Source organism: Pristis pectinata, chromosome 8 (assembly GCF_009764475.1).
Source record: "Pristis pectinata isolate sPriPec2 chromosome 8, sPriPec2.1.pri, whole genome shotgun sequence".
Taxonomy (NCBI): domain Eukaryota; kingdom Metazoa; phylum Chordata; class Chondrichthyes; order Rhinopristiformes; family Pristidae; genus Pristis; species Pristis pectinata.
In genome coordinates this window covers 83,044,318-83,064,357 of record NC_067412.1, presented here as the reverse complement: position 1 = coordinate 83,064,357, position 20,040 = coordinate 83,044,318, and the positions used below count along the sequence as shown (strand labels likewise).

The window sequence follows — 20,040 nt, the reverse complement described above, 5'->3', positions numbered from 1 at the left end:
ACTGGATACAAGGTTCAGCAGCACAGGAGGCAGTGCATACTTAATCGATCTCTCTCTCATATAAAAAGAACTTCTGTTTTCAATTATAATCCAATGACCACTTCAGAAATGTGCGTGAGTGGACTTGATCAGAATATAATCGGCATCAGCTAATATGGTCCCTGTGGTCAAATAACTGGGGGTCAGTGACATAAACATGTTGTGACAGTAAATAACATGCAGTTGATTTGCTAGCCTACAAGTAGAATGTAATGAGGTATGGATCAGCACATTCGAACAAGAGAGAAAACCTGAGATAGAGAAGATGCTTAACTTTCAATATAAATAATTAAATAGAGTCATGATCCATTTGACCATACAAATCACCTCGGAAGAAATAAAATCGTAAATCGGTTATCCTGCCATTGACTTCAAAGGGATATCTGATATTTTGGTTAAATTCTCAACATTGTACGCCCCACTGAAATGGAATAAATTATGTACTTTGATACTGGATACAAGGATTGGCAGCACAGGATGCAGGGGAAATTATATATTGCATAATTATTTTGGACTCCACGTAAGGAGTTGCCCACATTAAAAGGGTTTTGCTATGCAATATAATTATTTGGATGAATTTGATAATTGCATAACAACCTTTTTTTAACTCAGTAAAACATACACTATCATAGCATAGAAACACTGTCAGATCAAATTGATCACAAACCAGACCAGTCATTAACAACAGATGAGCAACAGTGCGAGGTGGGTTTTAGGGAAGGTCTTATATGCATTGTAGAGTGGAAAGTTACAAGAAGGAAATTCCAGGTCTTACAGCTATACTTCAGATGTCGTAATCACCGAGGGATGGTGGGGAATGGGAGGGTGCAAGGTAAATCAGGGCAAACATGGACATCTCCCAAAAGGGTCATGTCAAAACTAAGTGCATACCCATTTTCTGGTAGCTAATAACAAACATTCCACTGAAGTAAGTTCCATAAACTTACTGGAACTTAAGTTTATGGAACTTAAGCGACTGAAGTTCACATGAAGTAGAAGTGGCTGTAGGCAGTGCAGACAGTTCCAATGCTGGATCCAAATTAAACTGCTTTGTTAAAATGCCAAAGATCAGTTTAATTTGGATTTAGTCCCTGTGTCAAGAGGCAACAACCTTTTTGTTTGGCTGGCTAGCATAGGCTACATTTTTGATCAAATGATTCTCTGCACTCAATACAAAACCTGTGCACAGTAATACTTGGAGAAAGATAATTGATTTTCACCAATTTTCATCTCCCAAGTCTTTCTCAATGTGATTACTTTTCCCACCCCTCACTTCCCACACCGCCCCCCCCACCCCCCACCAACTTGTTCTTGGATTATAATGAGATCAAAATGGTTCCACATTGCTACCTCCCTTTGAGGAAATAAACACCAAACTACCATTTCATTCTTTCAGCTGAAATAGTGTGAAATGATTGTGTAGCAATCACAGAAATTAAATAGTGAAGTATATGCTACTGTTAAAAAACACCTGTTACTTCATATGTTCATTGGCTGGGATTGATTATTCTGATAGTACAAAGAATGAAAAATTATTGAAATCTTGAAGTGAACTGCCGCAGTACATGGTACAATCAAGGTGAAAAGTAATATGAAGAAAGAGGAGATAAATATAAGGAAGAGTGCCAAATTAGAATACTTACAGAAGCTGATAAAAGCTTCACAAACACCCATGTACCCACATATAAGACTATGTTTGTGTCTCAGTACTGTGAGACACAAACTGCAAATACATTCACATTCTGTGATGTTCATCTGGGAAAATTGTGGCACAATTGCAGAGCTTCTACTTCTTATGGAGAAATGTTGGTAATTAATACTCTGTTGTCAGATCTGATTATTAAATGCTTTTAAACTTGAATTATATTTTTGACTCAGTGACATTCTTTCTCTGTCTGAAACCTGTTTAGTGAAATCTGTTTTGTCCCTGTACTTTATATTACCATGCACCAGCTCTGTTCAAGTTTCCTGTGTCCATTCAGTTAATATTAACATTCTCTGAGTGCATATTAGAACTCCATCTTATTAAACCCTTTCCCTCCATCCAAACTTTCATTCTTTTTTAAAACTTTTTTCCCAGTTCTTCCATCTCTTTTCAGGTGTTCAATGCATATGAATGAGAAACCGCTGATAAATGGAAGTGAACAGTCATGATGCATGGTACAGGATATAATCAAGGTTGAAAAGTAACTCGAAAGAAGAAGGGTAGGGTGTGGACTCTGCCGTTATATCAATCTCTTCCCATTTCCACTAGACGGCATAGGTTTGTGAGATTTAAAGGGGAATTTGAGGGGCAAGTTTTTCACACAGAAGGTGGTGGGAAAATGGAACGAGCTGCCAGAGGAGGTGATAGAGGGAGGTACGATTACAACATTTAAAAGACATTTGGACAGGGACATGGATAAGAAGGTTTAGAGGGATATTGGCCAAACACAACCAAATGGGATTAGTGTAGATAGGCACCTTGGTTGGCATGAATGAGAGGCCAAGGGGTCTGTACAACTCTATAGATCTAATTTATGAATATGATCGTGGTTGATCTGCCCTTGGCTTCAACCTCTCTTCTATGCCAGTTCCACATAGCCCTCAATCCCTTTGCCATTCAAAAATTTATCTATCTCCTCTTTAAATACATCGTATGATTGAGCCTCCACAATCCTCAGGCTCAAAGAATTCCAAAGATTCACCACCTTTGGTGAGGAAATTCCAATGCACCAGTTTTAAATAACTGCCCTCTTATCTTGTAACTTCGTCTCATAAAGTCATAGAGCACTACAGCAGAGAAACAGGTCCTTCAGCCCACCTAGTCCATGCTAACCTGATCCTCTGCTTAGTCCCACCTACCTGCACCCAGACCATATTCCTCCAAACCCCTCCCATCCATGTACTTATCCAAACTTCTGTTAAATGTTACAATTGAACCTGCATCTACCACTTTGCTGGCAGCTCGTTCCACACTCGCACCACCCTCTGAGTGAAGTAGTTTCCCCTCATATCCCTCGTATATATTTACCTTTCACCCTAAACTTATGTCCCCTAGTTCTAGTCTTACCCAACCTGAGGGGAAAAAGCCTGCATGCATTCACTCTATCTATATCCCTCATAATTTTGTATACCTCTATAAAATCACTCCTCATTCTCCTGCGCTCCAGGGAATAAACTCCTAACCTATTCAACCTTTCCCTATAACTCAGGTCCTCAAGTCCCGGCAACATCCTTGTAAATGTTCTCTGCACTCTTTCAAGCTTATTGATATCTTTCTTGTAGGTAGGTGACCAGAACTGCACACAATACTCCAAATTTGGCCTCACCAACGTCTTGTACAACTTCAACATCACATCCCAACTCCATAAATCAGGGCACTGAGTACAGAAGGCCAAAGTGCCAGAAGTTCTCTTTATGACCCTATCTATCTGTGACACCACTTTCAAGGAACTATGGATCTGTATTCCCAGGTCCCTTTGTTCTACTGCACACCTCAGAGCTGTACAATTCACTGTGTAAATCTTACCCTGGTTTGTCCTCCCAAAGTGCATCACCTCACACTTGTCTGCATTAAATTCCATCTGCCATATTTCAGCTCATTTTCCTAGCTGGTCAAGATCACGCTGCAAGCTTTGATAGCCTTCCTCATGGTCCACTACACCTCCAATCTTGGTGTCATCCACAAATTTGCTGATCCAGTTCACCACGTTATTACCTAAATCATTAATATAGATGATAAACAACAATGGACCCAGCACTAATCCCTGAGGCACACCACTAGTCACAGGCCTCCAGTCAGAGAGACAACCATCTACTACCACTCTCTGACTTTTCCCACTAAGCCAATATTGAATCCAATTGGCTACTTCATCCTGAATGCCAAGCAACTTAAACTTCAGGACCAGCCTCCCACGTGGGACTTTGTCAAAGGCCTTGCTAAATTCCATGTAGACAACATCACCGCCTTTCCCTCATCCACCTTCTTAGTAACCTCCTCAAAGAACTCTACAAGACTTGTTAGACATGACCTACCATGTACAAATGTTGGCTATACCTACTTAGGCCCTGTCTATCCAAATACTTATATATCCTGTCCCTTAGAATACCTTCCAATAATTTACCCACAACTGACGTCAGGCTCACTGGCCTATAATTTCCTGGCTTATTCTTAGAGCCTTTCTTGAACAGCGGAACAACATTCGGTATCCTCTATTCCTCCAGCACCTCACCCGTGGCTAAGGACGTTTTATATTTCTCTGCCAGGGCCCCTGCAATTTCTGCACCAGCCTCCCACAAGGCCTGAGAGGACACCTAGTCAGGACCTGGGGATTTATCCACCTTAACTCGCCTCAAGCCAGCCAGCACTTTCTCTTCTGTAATCTGGATACAGTCCATGACCTCACTACTCTTTTGCCTCAGTTCTATAGTCTCTGTGTCTGTCTCCTCATTTGAGACTCTCCCGCTCATGAAAACATCTCAACACTTCCACCGTTAGGCCCCTCTAGGATTTTATATGTTTCAATAAGATCATCTCTCATTCTTTTAAATTCCGAAGAATACATATCTAACTTTTCATGATAGAACAACCATCTCATCCCAGGAATTAGCCCAGTGAATCTGTCTGCACATCCTCCAATACTAGTATACCCTTTCTTAAATAAGAAGACCAAAACTATACACAGTACTCCAGATGCAGCCTCAGCAACACAATTGTAATTATATTTATAATACTTGTCTGTTTCTAATCTCCAATCCCCTTGCAATAAAAGCCAATATGCCATTTGCCCTCTCACTACTCAGTGCACTTACATGATAACTTTTTGTTTCACGTACAAGAATAGCCAGACCCCTCCGTGCTCTATTCCTTTGCAATCTCTCTTTATTTAGATGATTGTCTGCCTCCTGATTCCTCCTACTGAAGTGTATGACCTCACACTTTCCTGCATTAAATTCCATCTGCCAAGTTTTCGCCCACTTACTCAACCTATCTATATCCTGTTGCGTAGTCCAAAGCTCCTCATTGTAGCATGCCCTCCCACCTATTTTCATATCATTAGTTTCAATAGAAACCCAAAAATAGAAATGTTGCTCAAAACTAGAGAAAAGTTAAGCAACTTGTGCTGGAAGCAATAATTGTACTAAAGAGAAGCCTGTTCCCCATGTAGTGTGCACTTTTAACTTCTTGTACTCAGAAGATGTCTTTTTATCTGATTGTAGTAGCAGAATTTGCAACGTGATCAGTATTTGTGTTGGTAATGCAGCAATTGGCATGTGAGGATGTGAAAAAATGATAGTTATGACAATATTTACTTTGCACAGACAAAAGAAGAAAAAGATAAATATTGGATTGCTGAAGTAAAATTCAGGAAATGTGCATTTCTATCAGTCTCAAAGCAATTAACATTCCAGACGAGATGTCAGAACCAGTGCAAGGTTTCACTCAAATATTAATCCATCTTTACCTTTCAGGTGCTGTCCTGCCTGCTGTGCATTTCATGCAATATGTGCATTTGATTTATTTAGTATCTCAAATGGCTCGAGAAGCTGTATAAATGTCATGCACCTACTATATAATGCCACGTGTTTCCCGCACGGATCCCCGTGCATTATCTTTCACTTGCTGTGTAACTAATAGTTTACAAATGTTCCTGGGTTTGTGGTTTGACATTTTGAGGCTGCTAATACAATGGCCAGAATACCTGTGGTGTTTAGTCAAATCAGGAACAAAGGCTTAATGCTCATTCTCATGTTTCAAGATCTTGATCTTTGTCTTTATTGAAAGGATTTGGGGATTGAGTTTCGTCTTAGTGCTTAAACAGTTTAAAATAAAATGAATTAACCTGGGTTTTAAAGCACACTAGCTGTCGATATTGAAGAAGTGCACTGCAACCAGTAGGGACTTTTTTTGTGTAGTGTCGTCAATGACAGTCATTTTCAAATTTATACAGTGAGGGTTAATTGCTTCATTTGTAACCCGGTAGCCAAGGTGGCCCTCATTCATTTGTAGAATTTTAGGAAATGGCTTTTTTATATCAGGAATAGCTGGTAAAGTTGACAAGCCTATGACTTAACCACTGAGAAGGGAGAGAGTCAGGAAATGGTCTTCCTCATATAACACAGGAAAGCACAGCACAGGTACAGACCCTTTGCCCCATGATGTGCATGTCGACCATGATGCTAATTTGAACTAATCCCATCTACATGCAAATGGTCCATGTCCCTCCATTCCCTGCCTGTTCATGTGCCTGTCCAAATGCCTCTTGAACATAGAGAAACAAAGGACTGCAGATGCTGGAATTGAGAAGAAAAACACAGTGATGCTGGAGGAACTCAGCAGGCCAGGCAGTATCCGTGGAGAAAAGAAAAAGTGTCCTGAAGAACGGTCCTGACCCGAAACGTTGACCGCCTGCTTTTCTGCCTGGCCTGCTGAGTTCCTCCAGAATCATTGTGTTTTTCATGCCTCTTAAACGTTGGTATTATATCTGCTTCCACCACTTTCCCTGGCAGTGCATTCCAGGCACCTATCACTGTGTAAAAAAATCTTGCCTCATAAATCTCCTTTAAATTTTTCCCCTCTCACCTTAAACATATGCCTTCCAGAATTTGCTATTTCCACCCTAAAAAAAAGATTCTGACCATCTACACTGTCTATGCCCTTCATAATTTTATATACTTCCATCAAGTCACCCCGCAACCTCCGACATTCCAGAGAAAACAATCCAAGTTTGTCCACCCTCTCCTTGTAGCTAATGCTCGCTAATCCAGGCAACATCCTGGTGAACCTCTTCTGCACCCTCTCCAAAGCCTCCGCATCCTTCCTGTAATGTGGCGACCAAAACTGCACACAATACTCCAGATGTGGCCTAACCAAAGTTTTATACCGCTGCATCAGGACTTCCCGACGTTTATACTCAACACTCTGACCTATGAAGGATAAGATATCTTTATTAGTCACACGTACATCGAAACACACAGTGAAATGCATCTTTAGTGTTCTGGGGGCAGACCGCAAGTGTTGCCATGCTTCTGGCGCCAACATAGCATGCCCACAGCTTCCTAACCCGTACGTCTTTGGAATGTGGGAGGAAGCCAGAGCACCTGGAGAACGTACAAGCTCTTTACAGACGGTGGCCGGAATTGAACCTGGGTCTCTTGCACTGTAATAGTGTCACTCTAACCGCTACACCACCGTGCCATATGCCTTCTTTACCACCCTATCTACTTGTGTTGCCACTTTCAGGGAGCAATGGATTTGCACCCCAAGGCCCCTCTCTACATCAATGCTCATAAGGGTCCTGCCACTTATTGTATACCTTCTTCTTACATTTCACCTCCCAAACTGCAACACCACAGACCTGACCAGATTATGCTCCATATGCCATTTCTCTTCCTTCACTTCCAACTGGTCTATTTCCTGCTGAATCCTTTGACAACCTTCCTCATTATCCACAGCTCTGCCAAGTTTTGCATCATTTGCAAACTTACCAATCAATCCACCCACAGTTTTGTTCAAATCATTTATATGTATCACAAACAACAGAGGCCCCTGCACTGATCCTTGCAGTACACCACAGACCTCCAGTCAGAATAACACCCCTCCACCACTACCCTCTGTTTTCAATGGCCCTGCCAATTTTGAATCCAATCTACCAAGTCTCCATGGATTCCACACGAGAGACTGCCGCCTGACGTGTTGAGTTCCTCCTGCATTTTGTGTGTGTTGCTCCATGGATCCCATATGCCTTCATCTTCAGGCATGAGCTTTAATAAAGTCCATGTATACAACACCCACGGCCTATTATTTCCTGGTTGTAAACAGAGAACAACATTGGCTGTTCTCCAGTTTTCTGAGACCTAACCTGTGGCTAAAGAAGATACAAACATCTCTGTCAAGGCTCCAGCAATCTCGTCTCTTTCAATAATATGGGATAGATCCCATCAGGCCCTGGGAACTCATCCAATTTTACGTTCTTCAAGACCCCTAACCTCTTTTTAAATACCCTAAAATATCAGCATACCCCTCCCTGATCTTGCGATCCTTCACGTCCTTCTCCATGTTGAAGACTGATGTGAAGTACTTGTTTAGTAACTCACCCACTTCCTCTGGCCCCAGGCATGAACTCCCTTGTTTGTTCTTGAGTGGTCTTATGTTAAAAACAAGAGAATAACTAGGGAGAGCATGTGTATTAATCCAATTCACCAAGGACTTTTTATGGTCCCTTTTTGTCCTCCTGATTCCCTGTTTTAAGTTCTCTCCTGCTTCATGTTCCTCAAGGGCAATGTCTGACTTCAGTTTCTGAAACTTTACATATGCTTCGTTTATCTTTTTGACTAAATTTGCAGCATCTCTCATCATTCAAGGTTCCCAAACTTTGCCATCCTCACAGGCACACGTTGGTCCTGAATTCTAACCAGCTGGTCTTTGAACAACTCCCACATGTTAGATGTGGACTTACTCGGTAACAGCTGCTTCCAATATACTCTCCCCAGTTTACCCCCAAGGTCCTGTCTTATCCTTATCTATAACTTTCTGGAAACTTATGGAGTTATTATCACTGTTCCCCAAATGCTCTCCCACTGAAACTCCAATTACCTGGCCAGGCTCATTTCCCAGTCTAGTCTGGCCCCTTTGCTGGTTGGATCATCTATATACTGTGTCAAGAAACCCTCCTGGATGCACCCAACATATTCTACCCCATCTAAGCCTTTGGGTCTAAGGGAGTCCCAGTCAATATTGGTGGAAGTAAAGTTTCCCACCATGATTACCCTGTTGGCTTTACATCTTTCCATAATCTGCTGATATATCTATTCCTCTCTGTCCTGCTGGCTGTTGGGAGGCCTGTACTAGAACCCCATTGTTGTGATTGCACCTTTCTTATTCCTGAGCTCTACCCATATTACCTCATTGGATGAGCCCTTCAAGTTGTTCCCTCAAAAGTGCTGCTGCGACATTCTCCCTGATCAGTAGTGCAACTCCCCCACCTCTCTAACATCTCTCTCTATCACATCCGAAATATCTGAATCCTGGAACATTGAGCTGCCAGCCCTGCCCTTCCTGTACCCAAGTCTGTGTGTAATGGCGACAACAACATAGTTCCACGTACTACTCCGGGGTCTCAACCTGAAAGATCTACTATCCACTTCCGTCCATAGATGCTGCCTGACCCACTGAGTTCCTCCAGCACCTTGGGTGTTGCTCCATGCCTTAAATTTGTCTGCTTTACCTGTAATATTCCTTGCATTGAAATAAATACACTTCAGCCCATCAGCTCCACTGTGTTCATTAACCTGGCCCTGTTTGTTCTTCCTTTCAGACTAGCTTGACCTAAGCTCTACCTTCCCCCTCAAAACCCCTCTACTTGCTGACCCACTGCTCTGGTGCCCAGCACCCTGCTAACTAGTTTGCCTTCATGACTGGAAAGAATGTACAAAGAACACATGGACTGTCAAATTTCAAGTAGTCCATGAGACATGAACCTGAAACGGAAGTTCTGTTTCAGGTTCATATCTCACGGCTTTCATGCCTTGTAAGATATGATAGTCCCAGAGCCTAGAACATCTGTATAGCTATTGTGCGCATCTCATTACTGCCAGAAGGACTGCTATGAAAGGGAGATGACTGAGGAGAAACAAGAGAGACAAAGGAAACCAGTTAAGGAAACAAGTTAAAATATTTACAACAAAACTGATGAAACAGTGATATGTTAAAATTATAGGATGGAATAGAGATGAATTGAGTCACAAAAGTCTTGCTATCTGGAAACTCTGCTAATACTTCTGCACAACAAAGGTAGTTGCTTTCCTGGATAAATTAACCACAAATTAGTTAACCAGAAACAAGAATTGATTACCGTCAAGAATGGTGCCAGCCTCCATTTCCCAGATAGTTTGAATTCTGACTATTTTGCAGTGTTTGAGATCAAAGAACATTTTAGCACTAGCACTCGAGGTCTGTTTTGGATTAGTTCAAAGTTTTATTAGAAGAGACAGATCGAAGATTTATCTCCTTTCTCTGGGATGTTATGGCCTAAGATGCTGCTGCTTTGAGGTCCTGAAATACACAGAGCCCCTAAGCTCAAACTTAAACCATGCAGCAAAGTGAAAGCAGGGACAGATTGAGCTTTCAGTGCTCTGAACTGAAATGTTTGCAGCTTAAGTTTCTTAAGACTAAATAGGAATGAAAATTGGTTATTGCAGCAAGTCCCAGAGTCAATAACAAAACCCTTAGCACTTCAGAGTGAGTGTTGCCAAATGCCATTTCATAAATGAAGTTGTAGTGTTAAATACAGATTCTAATGCCCCACAACTTGAACTGTGAAGTTTTATGCCACAATAAGATACTTCACCCCATAAACAAAATTGCAAGGTAAAAAATGTATCCTTGCCATAATGTGGCTGTATATTGTACTCCACTGAAGAAATACAGCTCAATACTATAAGCAGAGTACAATGGGCAGTTTCTATTGTACATACAGTATGTAGCTAAGGTACTGAAGTAGAATTTCTAGACCATAGAATCTTATGCTTAATTTTTATTGATTCTTTTTTGAACCTCAGTCTTCCTCTCTCCCCAACTTGTCAGGCTGCTTGTCTGAAACATGGAAATTTACCATAGAACAATACAGCACAGTACTGGCCCTTCAGCCCACCATGTTGTGCCGACCCTTAAACCACGCCTAAGACTATCTAACCCCTTCCTCCCACATATCCCCCTATTTTAAATTCCTCCATATGCTTATCTAACAATCTCTTGAACTTGACCAACGTATCTGCCTCCACCAGCACCCCAGGCAGCGCATTCCATGCACCAACCACTCTCTGGGTGAAAAACCTTCCTCTGATATCTCCCTTGAACTTCCCACCCATTACTTTAAAGCCATGCCCTCTTGTATTGAGCATTGGTGCCCTGGGAAAGAGGCGCTGGCTGTCTACTCGATCTATTAACATTTTGTATACCTCTATCATGTCTCCCCTCATTCTCCTTCTCTCCTAAGAGTAAAGCCCCAGCTCCCTTAGTCTCTCCTCATAATCCATATTCTCCAATCCAGGCAGCATCCTGGTAAACCCTTTCCAATGCTTCCACATCCTTCCTATAATGAGGTGACCAGAACAGGACACAGTACTCTAAGTGTGGTCTAACTAGAGTTTTGTAGAGCTGCATCATTACCTCACGGCTCTTAAACTCGATCCCATGACTTATGAAAGCTAACATCCCATAAGCTTTCTTAACTACCCTATACACCTGTGAGGCAACTTTCAGTGATCTGTGGATATGAACTCCCAGATCACTCTGCTCCTCCACATTGCCCAGAATCCTGCCATTTACCTTGTACTCCGCCTTGGAGTTTGTCCTTCCAAAGTGTACCACCTCACACTTCTCCGGATTAAACTCCATCTGCCACTTGTCAGCCCAGCTCTGCATCCTATCAGTGTCCCTCTGCAAGCTTCAACAGTCCTCCACACTATCCGCAACACCACCAACCTTTGTGTCATCTGCAAACTTGCTAACCCACCCTTCCACCCCCTCATCCAAGTCATTAATAAATATCACGAAAAGTAGAGGTCGCAGAACCAATCCTTGTGGGACACCACTAGTCACATCCCTCCAATCTGAATGCACTCCCTCCACCACAACCCTCTGCTTTCTACAGGCAAGCCAATTCTGAATCCACAGGGCCAAGCCTCCCTGGATCCCTTGGCCTCTGACCTTCTGAAGAAGCCTACCATGTGGAACCTTGTCAAACGCCTTACTAAAATCCATGTAGACCACATCTACTGCACTACCCTCATCAATCTTCCTGGTCACCTCCTCAAAGAACCCTATTAGGCTTGTGAGGCAAGATCTTCCCTTCACAAAGCCATGCTGGCTGTTCCTAATCAGTCCATGATTCTCTAAATGCTCATAGATCCTATCTCTTAGAATCCTTTTCAACAGCTTGCCCACCACAGACATAAGGCTCATTGGTCTGTAATTCCCTGGACTATTCCTACTACCTTTTTTGAATAAGGGGACAACATCTGCCACACTCTAATCCTCCGGTACCATTCCCGTGGACAGCGAGGACTCAAAGATCCTAGCCAACGGTTCAGCAATCTCATCCCTCACCTCACGGAGCAGCCTGGGGAATATTCTGTCAGGCCCCAGGGACTTATCTGTCCTAATGTTTTCTAACAGCTCCAACACATCCTCTCTCTTGATATCTGCATGTTCTAAAACATTAACATTACCAACACTGTCCTCAGAGTCATCAAGGCCCCTCTCTTTGGTGAATACTGAACCCCACCCACTTCCACAAGTTCCAGGCACATCTTCCCACCTTTGTCTCTAATCGGTCCTACCTTTACTCTCGTCATCCTTCTGCTCTTCACATACGTGAAAAAAACCTTGGGATTTTCCTTAACCTTACTTACTAAAGCCTCCTCATGTCCCCTTCTTGCTCTCCTCAGCCCCTTCTTAAGTTCCTTCCTTGCTACTCTATATTCCTCATGAGCCCTATCTGATCCTTGCTGCTTACACCTTATGTATGCTGCCTTCTTCTTCCTAACTAGTTGTTCCACCTCTCTTGTCACCCATGGTTCCTTCACCCGGCCATTCTTTCTCTGCCTCACCGGGACAAATTTATCCCTAATGTCCTGCAAGAGATCCATGAACACCTACCACATCTCCATAGTACGTTTTCCTTCAAAAATGTCATCCCAATTTACACTCCCAAGTTCTAGCCTTATAGCCTCATAGCCTCATAATTTGCCCTTCCCCAATTAAATATCTTCCCATCCTCTTTGCTCCTATCCTTGTCCATGACAATGCTAAAGGTTAGGGAGCGGTGGTTACTGTCCCCCAAATGCTCACCCACTGAGAGATCTGTCACCTGACTTGGTTCATTACCTAATACTAGATCTAATATGGCATTCCCTCTAGTCAGCCTGTCAACATACTGTGACAGGAATCCGTCCTGGACACACTTAACAAATTCTGCCCCGTCTAAAGCTTCGGCACTAAGTAGGTGCCAATCAATATTTGGGAAGTTGAAGTCCCCCATGATAACCACCTTGTTATTCTTATGCCTTTCCAAAATCTGCCTCCCAATCTGCTCCTCAGTATCCCTGCTGCTACCGGGGGGCCTATAGAATATTCCCAGTAGAGTAACAGCTCCTTTCTTGTTCCTAACTTCCACCCATACTGACCCTAGAGAGGATCCTTCTTCCAACTAAGCCATTGTCATTAGTCCCCATCACAAACTCCATTCCCTAGTCACCCACTCTATCCCTCTTGCTGGCACTGATCTTTAATTAAGCCAAACTGTTGGTAACTAACTGGTCCTTGAGCATTGGACCACATATTCATGCTATCAGTGATGGCCTTTTTTCCAACTTTGTGACCTTGCTTATCTCTGCCCTGTCTCAGGTCATCTGTTTACTCTCAGCCATGCCTTTCTTACTTCCAGACCCAGCTATTCGAAAGTACTTGTAGCCAGCCTCCCCCTCATTCTACTCTGTATAAACTTTAACTTCACATGAAACTCTGGCACTCATATCCTCCTAACCAAATCTTTTTCATCCACCCCCATGCCCCTCCCCTATGCTTGCTGACTTACTGGTTCAGCAATGCTTTGATCTTAAGGTTCTGACCCGTGTTTTTTGAAATTCCTCTTTGTTTCATTGTCCTTGTCTCCACAAATCCCCTAGCCTTACCTCTTTCAGATCTCTGCACTCCTCTATTTTTTCCCTCTAGATCTGTCACAAATTTAATCATTTCATGGTCCCAGCTCTGGAACTCCTTCTATAAACCTCTCTGCCTCTCAAACTCTTTTTCCTCCCTTAAAGTGTCCCTTAAAAGCCATTTTCTTTGACTAAACTTCTGGTCATTTTCCTTAACATCACTTTGCAGTTTGATGTTGAATTTTGTTTAATAATGTTCTAATGAGGTGCATTATGGTGCCCTGTGCTGTTAAAGAAACTACTTTAGAACAAGTCATTGATTTTTCTTACACCAATCTTTTGTTTTTTGTTCTGGCAGGCTGCTTCTACATATCTAAGCTCCTATCTAGTGCACCTCATAGCAAATTACTCAACTTTATCTACTGGAGAGAACAAGTTTCTGAATAATACCAGAATGAAGTTAAAAATATTTTCTAGATATGCGAACGGTACTGGCTGCACTTATTGTCCAACCGCAGTTGTTCTCTAGAAGTTTTTCACAGGGCATTTATAAAATTGTGGCTTGCTAGAGGATAATATGAGTCAGCTTTGGGCAAGACCAAGTTGTGGTGGAGGGATCCTTTCTCTAATGGATGCTAATGAAGCCGTTGAGTACTTACCTTAACTTTCAGATTTATTCATTTGGTGTCAGTCCACATTCATTGCATTCAATTTAATGGTGGGATTTAAACATGGGAGAGTAGTTTTCACATTGATATGGATGGACAATCAACGGCCTGGAACAGCTTGTACCCACCAGCTGCTTTTCCTTTTCACTGTCTTCAAATGGAAAGGAAAATTGAGCAGGTGAATAACAGACGGTGGATTTGCAATTCCCGGAATTCCTTCTCTCTCCACCTAAAAATATCTACGGCATTGGTATCTTCACTGTGCTGCACTGTAACTCGCTCAAATCTGGTGTAATTTTTGGTGACGATTTGAATTTTGTTGTATGACTAGATCAAACATATATAATGTCGCTTACATACCTTTGTTTTATTCTGCAAGACCATGCTTTTCTGAGGCAAAATTTGAATTCTATTGCCCAGACTTGTCACAGTTTTTGAGATGTTAATTTTCTCATCATTACTCGGCTTACACCTGTCAAGGACAATAAAAGATCATTACAAATAAGGTTAGGAGGCTTCAAAGGAAGAAAGTACCTGCAATTGATCTGTATTGTTTTGTGAGAAAATTAATTTTTAAATTATATTCAAAGAAACACGTGCTGATGGATGTTTGAAGGGAAAAAATGTTTGCTGTGTTCGATTATAGAGTGTGGGAGTTGATGCCGGAGGGAGATTGGGCTGGCAATATAAGCCTGAAGCCTAGAGGAAATCAGCTACACTACAGTCAGGGAGAAAAGAACAATTGCATTACTGGGAATGGCTTTCCATGAGGGAAGAAGCCAGACAACAACAGGAAAGCAAATCATGCGTCATTTTCACACAGGAAAGCACCTTCAGCTTCTGTTAGGCCAAGATAAGGATGCTCTCAAGGCTCATGTAGGTGAAGGACACTGTTATCTCATTTGCCCCTTTAATGTCACCTTCAGGATAAGACCTTCACTTGCCCTTTAACTGTCATGCAAACTAAATAATATCAGTTAACTTGGATGAGAAATGTGATAACACTGAAGGATTTAAGATTAAAAGAGTCAAGTATTCTGTTAAAACTGTTGATGAGAAAATAAGAACCTTGTCCTCTGACCCAGTATATAAAAAAATCTTGAGCAGAACAAAAAGATCAGAAGCACAAGGATATTTACATAAATCTCATGGAGTATAAACAGACACATGCTTGCTAGTTCCCGGTGTGTCTGTCAGATTAATTCTGATCCATTTACTCATCCTATCCTCCCTATTGTATCCTGAGAGGTATTCACTGCCAAAGGTTTGTGAAGGGAAAAGATTTAACAAATTGCCTTACGTGGATGCTGTAGGTTTGCAAGGCTGCCACTCCCAGTAAAAGTCAGGAGTTGGAGTTCCAGTAGCAGTACAGGTCAGTGTGTATTTTTTCCCAAGGTGATAAAACTTTTGCTCTGGGGAAGCCACATTTTTGTCAGCAATCTCTGGTTTTTCTGAAAGCAAGAATAGTGGAAAGATTGTAAAATGCTAGTAGAAAGAAAAATGACACATTAAAATAACGTGATTCTGAATTGTATTTTCCAAAAATTTACTTTATGCATAACGTTTCCAGATATATAATACAGGACATTTATACGCCAGCAATGACTACGTGATATTTCCCATTTGCCTGCAAGAATTACACAATAAAAATTACACTGTATAGGCTTGGATAGAGTGGATGTGGAAAGGATGTATCCATCAGTAGGAGAGTCTAGGATTTGAGGGCGCAGCCTCAGAATAAAGGGCCGTCCATTTAGAATTGACATGAGGTGGAATTTCTTCAGCCAGGTGGTGGTGAATCTGTGAAATTTATTGCCATGGAGGGCTGTGGAGGCCAGGTCATTGGGTGTATTTAAGGAAGAGGTTGATAGATTCTGATTGGGAAAAGGCTTAAAGGGTTACAGAGAGAAGACAAAAGAATGGGGTTGAAAAATAATCAGCAATGATTGAATGGTAGAGCAGAATCGATGGGCTGAATAGCCTAATTCTGCTCCTGTATCTTATGGTCTAATACTTCTTTCATTTGCATTACATGACCAATAAATTGGAGAGGTTTTTATAAATATTCCAGTCCCCAAGTGAACAATGGGAGCAGGGCCTCTTCTGTGGTCTTTCCCTATAGTCTATGTGGTGATTACTTCAAGTGTCATTGTCCTGCATCTTGGAATAGACCAGTCTCCAACATTTAGTTGTGGACAGCTCCTTGCACTGAATGACCAATAAGTTTCAGGCAGACCAAAATATATCTTTCACTGAGGTGATAATCTTCCAGCAGCAGGTTGACATCTCTCTCCATGTGCATTTGTCTCACAGATGTGAGTATTATGCAGCTGTATGGAATGAACTTCAACAAAAAACACTGCATCTCTTTCAGACCCTCTTGGCAAAGAAACATCCCAGAAGATTATTTGATAGTCTCATCCCCAGCACAACTGCCTCAAGGGCAATGTGCATTATCCTAATTTAAATTACAAGGAAGCTACTACATTGGAAAGGCCCCTCAAAGTGGAAGTGATTAATATCTGCCTGCTTGCTCTGAGTCATGAATGCATCCTAGTATTAGTACCTGTACATTGCAGTGATTTCACCATCCAGTCAATACTAACTGCACTGTTGATTGTATTTTTATCTTGAGAGTGGTCCTTTTCTCAAATGGGTAGCACCAATTAAAGTTAGCTTGCACTACTTATAGCCAAGCCTGCCCCTTATTAAGGGTATGTGGAGAAAGTCATTTTGGAAGTAATTGCTCCTTGTCAAAAGACTTATGTCACAACAAGGGAGATAGTAGGCACCATGGATATCAGACCAGCCCAGGCGGTGGAGAGGATAGACTCTTTGTATCTGGAGGGGCCAGGAAGACTTCTGGGTAGATGGTCAGAAGATAGAGCAAGAAACAGTTGTGGAGGTCATTGTCAGGAGATGACTTGTTCTTATCCCAAAGTAACACGTGCTCATTCCATAACATTGTGTTCTGCCGTCCATCCTTAAAAAGCACCATGCCTGCTCCGCTCATTGGCAAGTCCCTGGCTAAGATTGCAACTGCTCCAGAGTGACCACTGCTTGACTGGAAGGCAAGGTCATCACTTTATGGCTGACTTTAGGATAGCACTTCTGAGTTTTCACACCCAAAACCTGGTCTTCCCTTCCACCACTTTACAATCAGCCCCTGTCAATATCAGGTCCTTTTCTTCACCATAAACCTGGGGTCAAAGTATGACATAAATCCCTTCTACATTCACATTATTATGTTTTGCAATGCCTTTCAATGGGAACTTTTGACACCCATCCTCTAGCTTACCTGAATACTGTCATAGCTGAGAAGGACTGAGACCAGCCAGAAGAGGAAGTAATGACCACAATGTCATTAAGGGAATAGAATTTCCACAGAGGTTCTCCATTTACCTTGGATCATCCCATTTCACCAAGTTTTTTGTGGCTCTTCTGCAGAAGCTCCAATAGCTGACCAGGAGAAGCTCCATGGAAATCACTTTGTACTTCTTGATTCAATCAAACATTGGTTAGACTGCACTTGGAGTATTGTGTACAGTTCTGGTTGCCACACTACAAGAAAGATGTGGTAGCAATAGGGAGAGTGCAGAAGAGATTCACCAGGATGTTGGCTGGAATGGAAGGCTATAGTTATAAGGAGAGATTGGATAGGCTGGGTTTATTCTCACTGGAGTGTAGGAGGCAGAGGGGTGATTTTAGGGAGATTCATAAAATTATGAGGGGGCATAGATAAGGCGAATGGTCACAGTCTTTTTCCCAGGATAGGGGAGTCTAGAACTAGAGGGCCCAGTTTTAAGGTGAGAGGGGAGAAATTTAAAGGTCTGAGGGGTAAGTTTCTCCACACAGAGGGAGGTGGTTATCTGGAATAAGCTGCCAGAGGTGGTGGTGGAGGCAGGTAGATAGAAAAGGCATAGAAAGATAAAGGCCTAATGCAGGTGAATGGAATTAGCAAAGATAGGCATCATGGTCAGCAGAGATGAGGTGGGCTGAAAGCACCTGTTTCTGTGCTGTACCATTCGATGGTTCTATGATTCATGGACTTTTGAAGTTAAACAGGAACCTGACAAAGAGGTTTTGCTTCTTGTGGACTGGATAGAATAGATTTGATTCCTTGCAACTGATCATTATTTGGGAATTCTCAGGTCACTGTTTTGGACAATATGTGCATTTTCTTGTTTTGTGAAAGAGGGCAACAGAATCTAAACTAACCCTTACATGCATAAAGGAATATCTGGGCCTACTCTTTGGTCATGTGCAAGGATGAGCAGAATATCTCAGTACAGTTTATAGCCACTTCCCTTCAAAGTATTTCCTGTGTAATTAAGGAAGTAAATGACAGCACAATGTATTTTTAAGGAAATCTGTACTGATGGCTTTGATATGACCCATTCTTCCAAGCCAGAGTTTAGGATGGTTACATAAGTGCCAGTGGCTAAAATACACTTAACAAAAAGCAATCAAATAGGCAGAAATGGAGCACTTTCCACATGTGAACTCAATGCAGAGCTACTCAGCATTCATCTCCATGTGTTTTGATGCATACTTTCTCTTTTGTTGGCATTTCAATACCAAATAACTTTTATTTGTTTTTTGTGAATGTGAAGTTAAATGAACTTTGCTTCTGTCCCCAACTCAAAATTGGGAATAGGATTGTCTGCAAAGAACATGTGAGATGAAAAATGTTCCTTAGAAACCATTTAGCAAAACATTATACTTTCTCTCAATTAAGTTTTGTAATTATTGTGCAATATTATCAACACTATATGTATTTGTATGAAGTGCAAGTGCTAAAATCTGATTAAAGTCGTGAGAAAGTTATTTCACAGGATTGCACTAACTTTTCATATCCTAATATTGCATAGCACAATTTCTATAAAAAAAATAACCTCTGGCGTAACTTTGCAAGTATTTAGACTTTTTCCCCCACTTATTCTCATCTCATCTATGTTTTATAAATAAATAATATTAAAACCCAGTAGACTTTTGGTCCTGAAAATATATGGAGCAGAGCTTATAAAGGATTATTTAATGCATGTGAAACGTTCCCCTCTGCTGTTTTGATGACTTATTTTAACCTGCTAGGGGATGAATTTCAAACAAAAGCAAAATGTTATCACCTAATGGTGTAATGTCAGAACTTTTGTAACAACTATTCTTTGAGTTGCCCCTCCTTCATCCTTTCTTTAAACTCAGTCTTGTTCCTCAGCCCAGCTGAAACAGTTCCACAGAGCTTGTGGAACAATTCTTCCTTCATCAGGGAGCAGGAAGAGGAGCTCTTGCATGTGGAAGGTTTTAATGCAAGAAACAATTCACAGCCTTCACGGGGCAATTGTCATGCAAACTATCAGTTGTGCAACTACTTGATTGTTGCTCGGGTACTGTGGAATCTGCCCTGTGGCATAAACAAGATGGATTGTACAACTCTGGCACTAATAAGGATTAGATGCAGTTTTGTTTAAAATGCTACTCAACAAAGAAAAAGCTCCAGTCTTAAACCCAAACAACGCGTTGGAATTTTACACCAGCTCTCATTTTGAACATGCGCTAAAAGTGATTTTCTTTTTGCATTGATTTTCTGACAGTTTGCAGTGGTTTCATTGCTTAATGTGAAGGATTTCCAAAGATGATTGTCACGTTACACCACATAAGATATAAAAGGTAACTCGAAAAAAACAATCTA

The 20,040-nt window shown here is 41.6% G+C and overlaps 1 protein-coding gene across 1 annotated transcript in view; it reads right to left on the bottom strand.

Annotated features, from left to right (window-relative positions):
* LOC127573495 (vascular endothelial growth factor receptor kdr-like) overlaps positions 1-20,040 on the bottom strand; it is a 180,720-nt gene that overhangs the window by 87,363 nt on the left and 73,317 nt on the right. Inside the window, 2 exon segments of the mRNA XM_052021772.1 lie at positions 14,712-14,823; positions 15,652-15,802. Of these exon segments, the coding sequence (XP_051877732.1) occupies positions 14,712-14,823; positions 15,652-15,802 (263 nt within the window).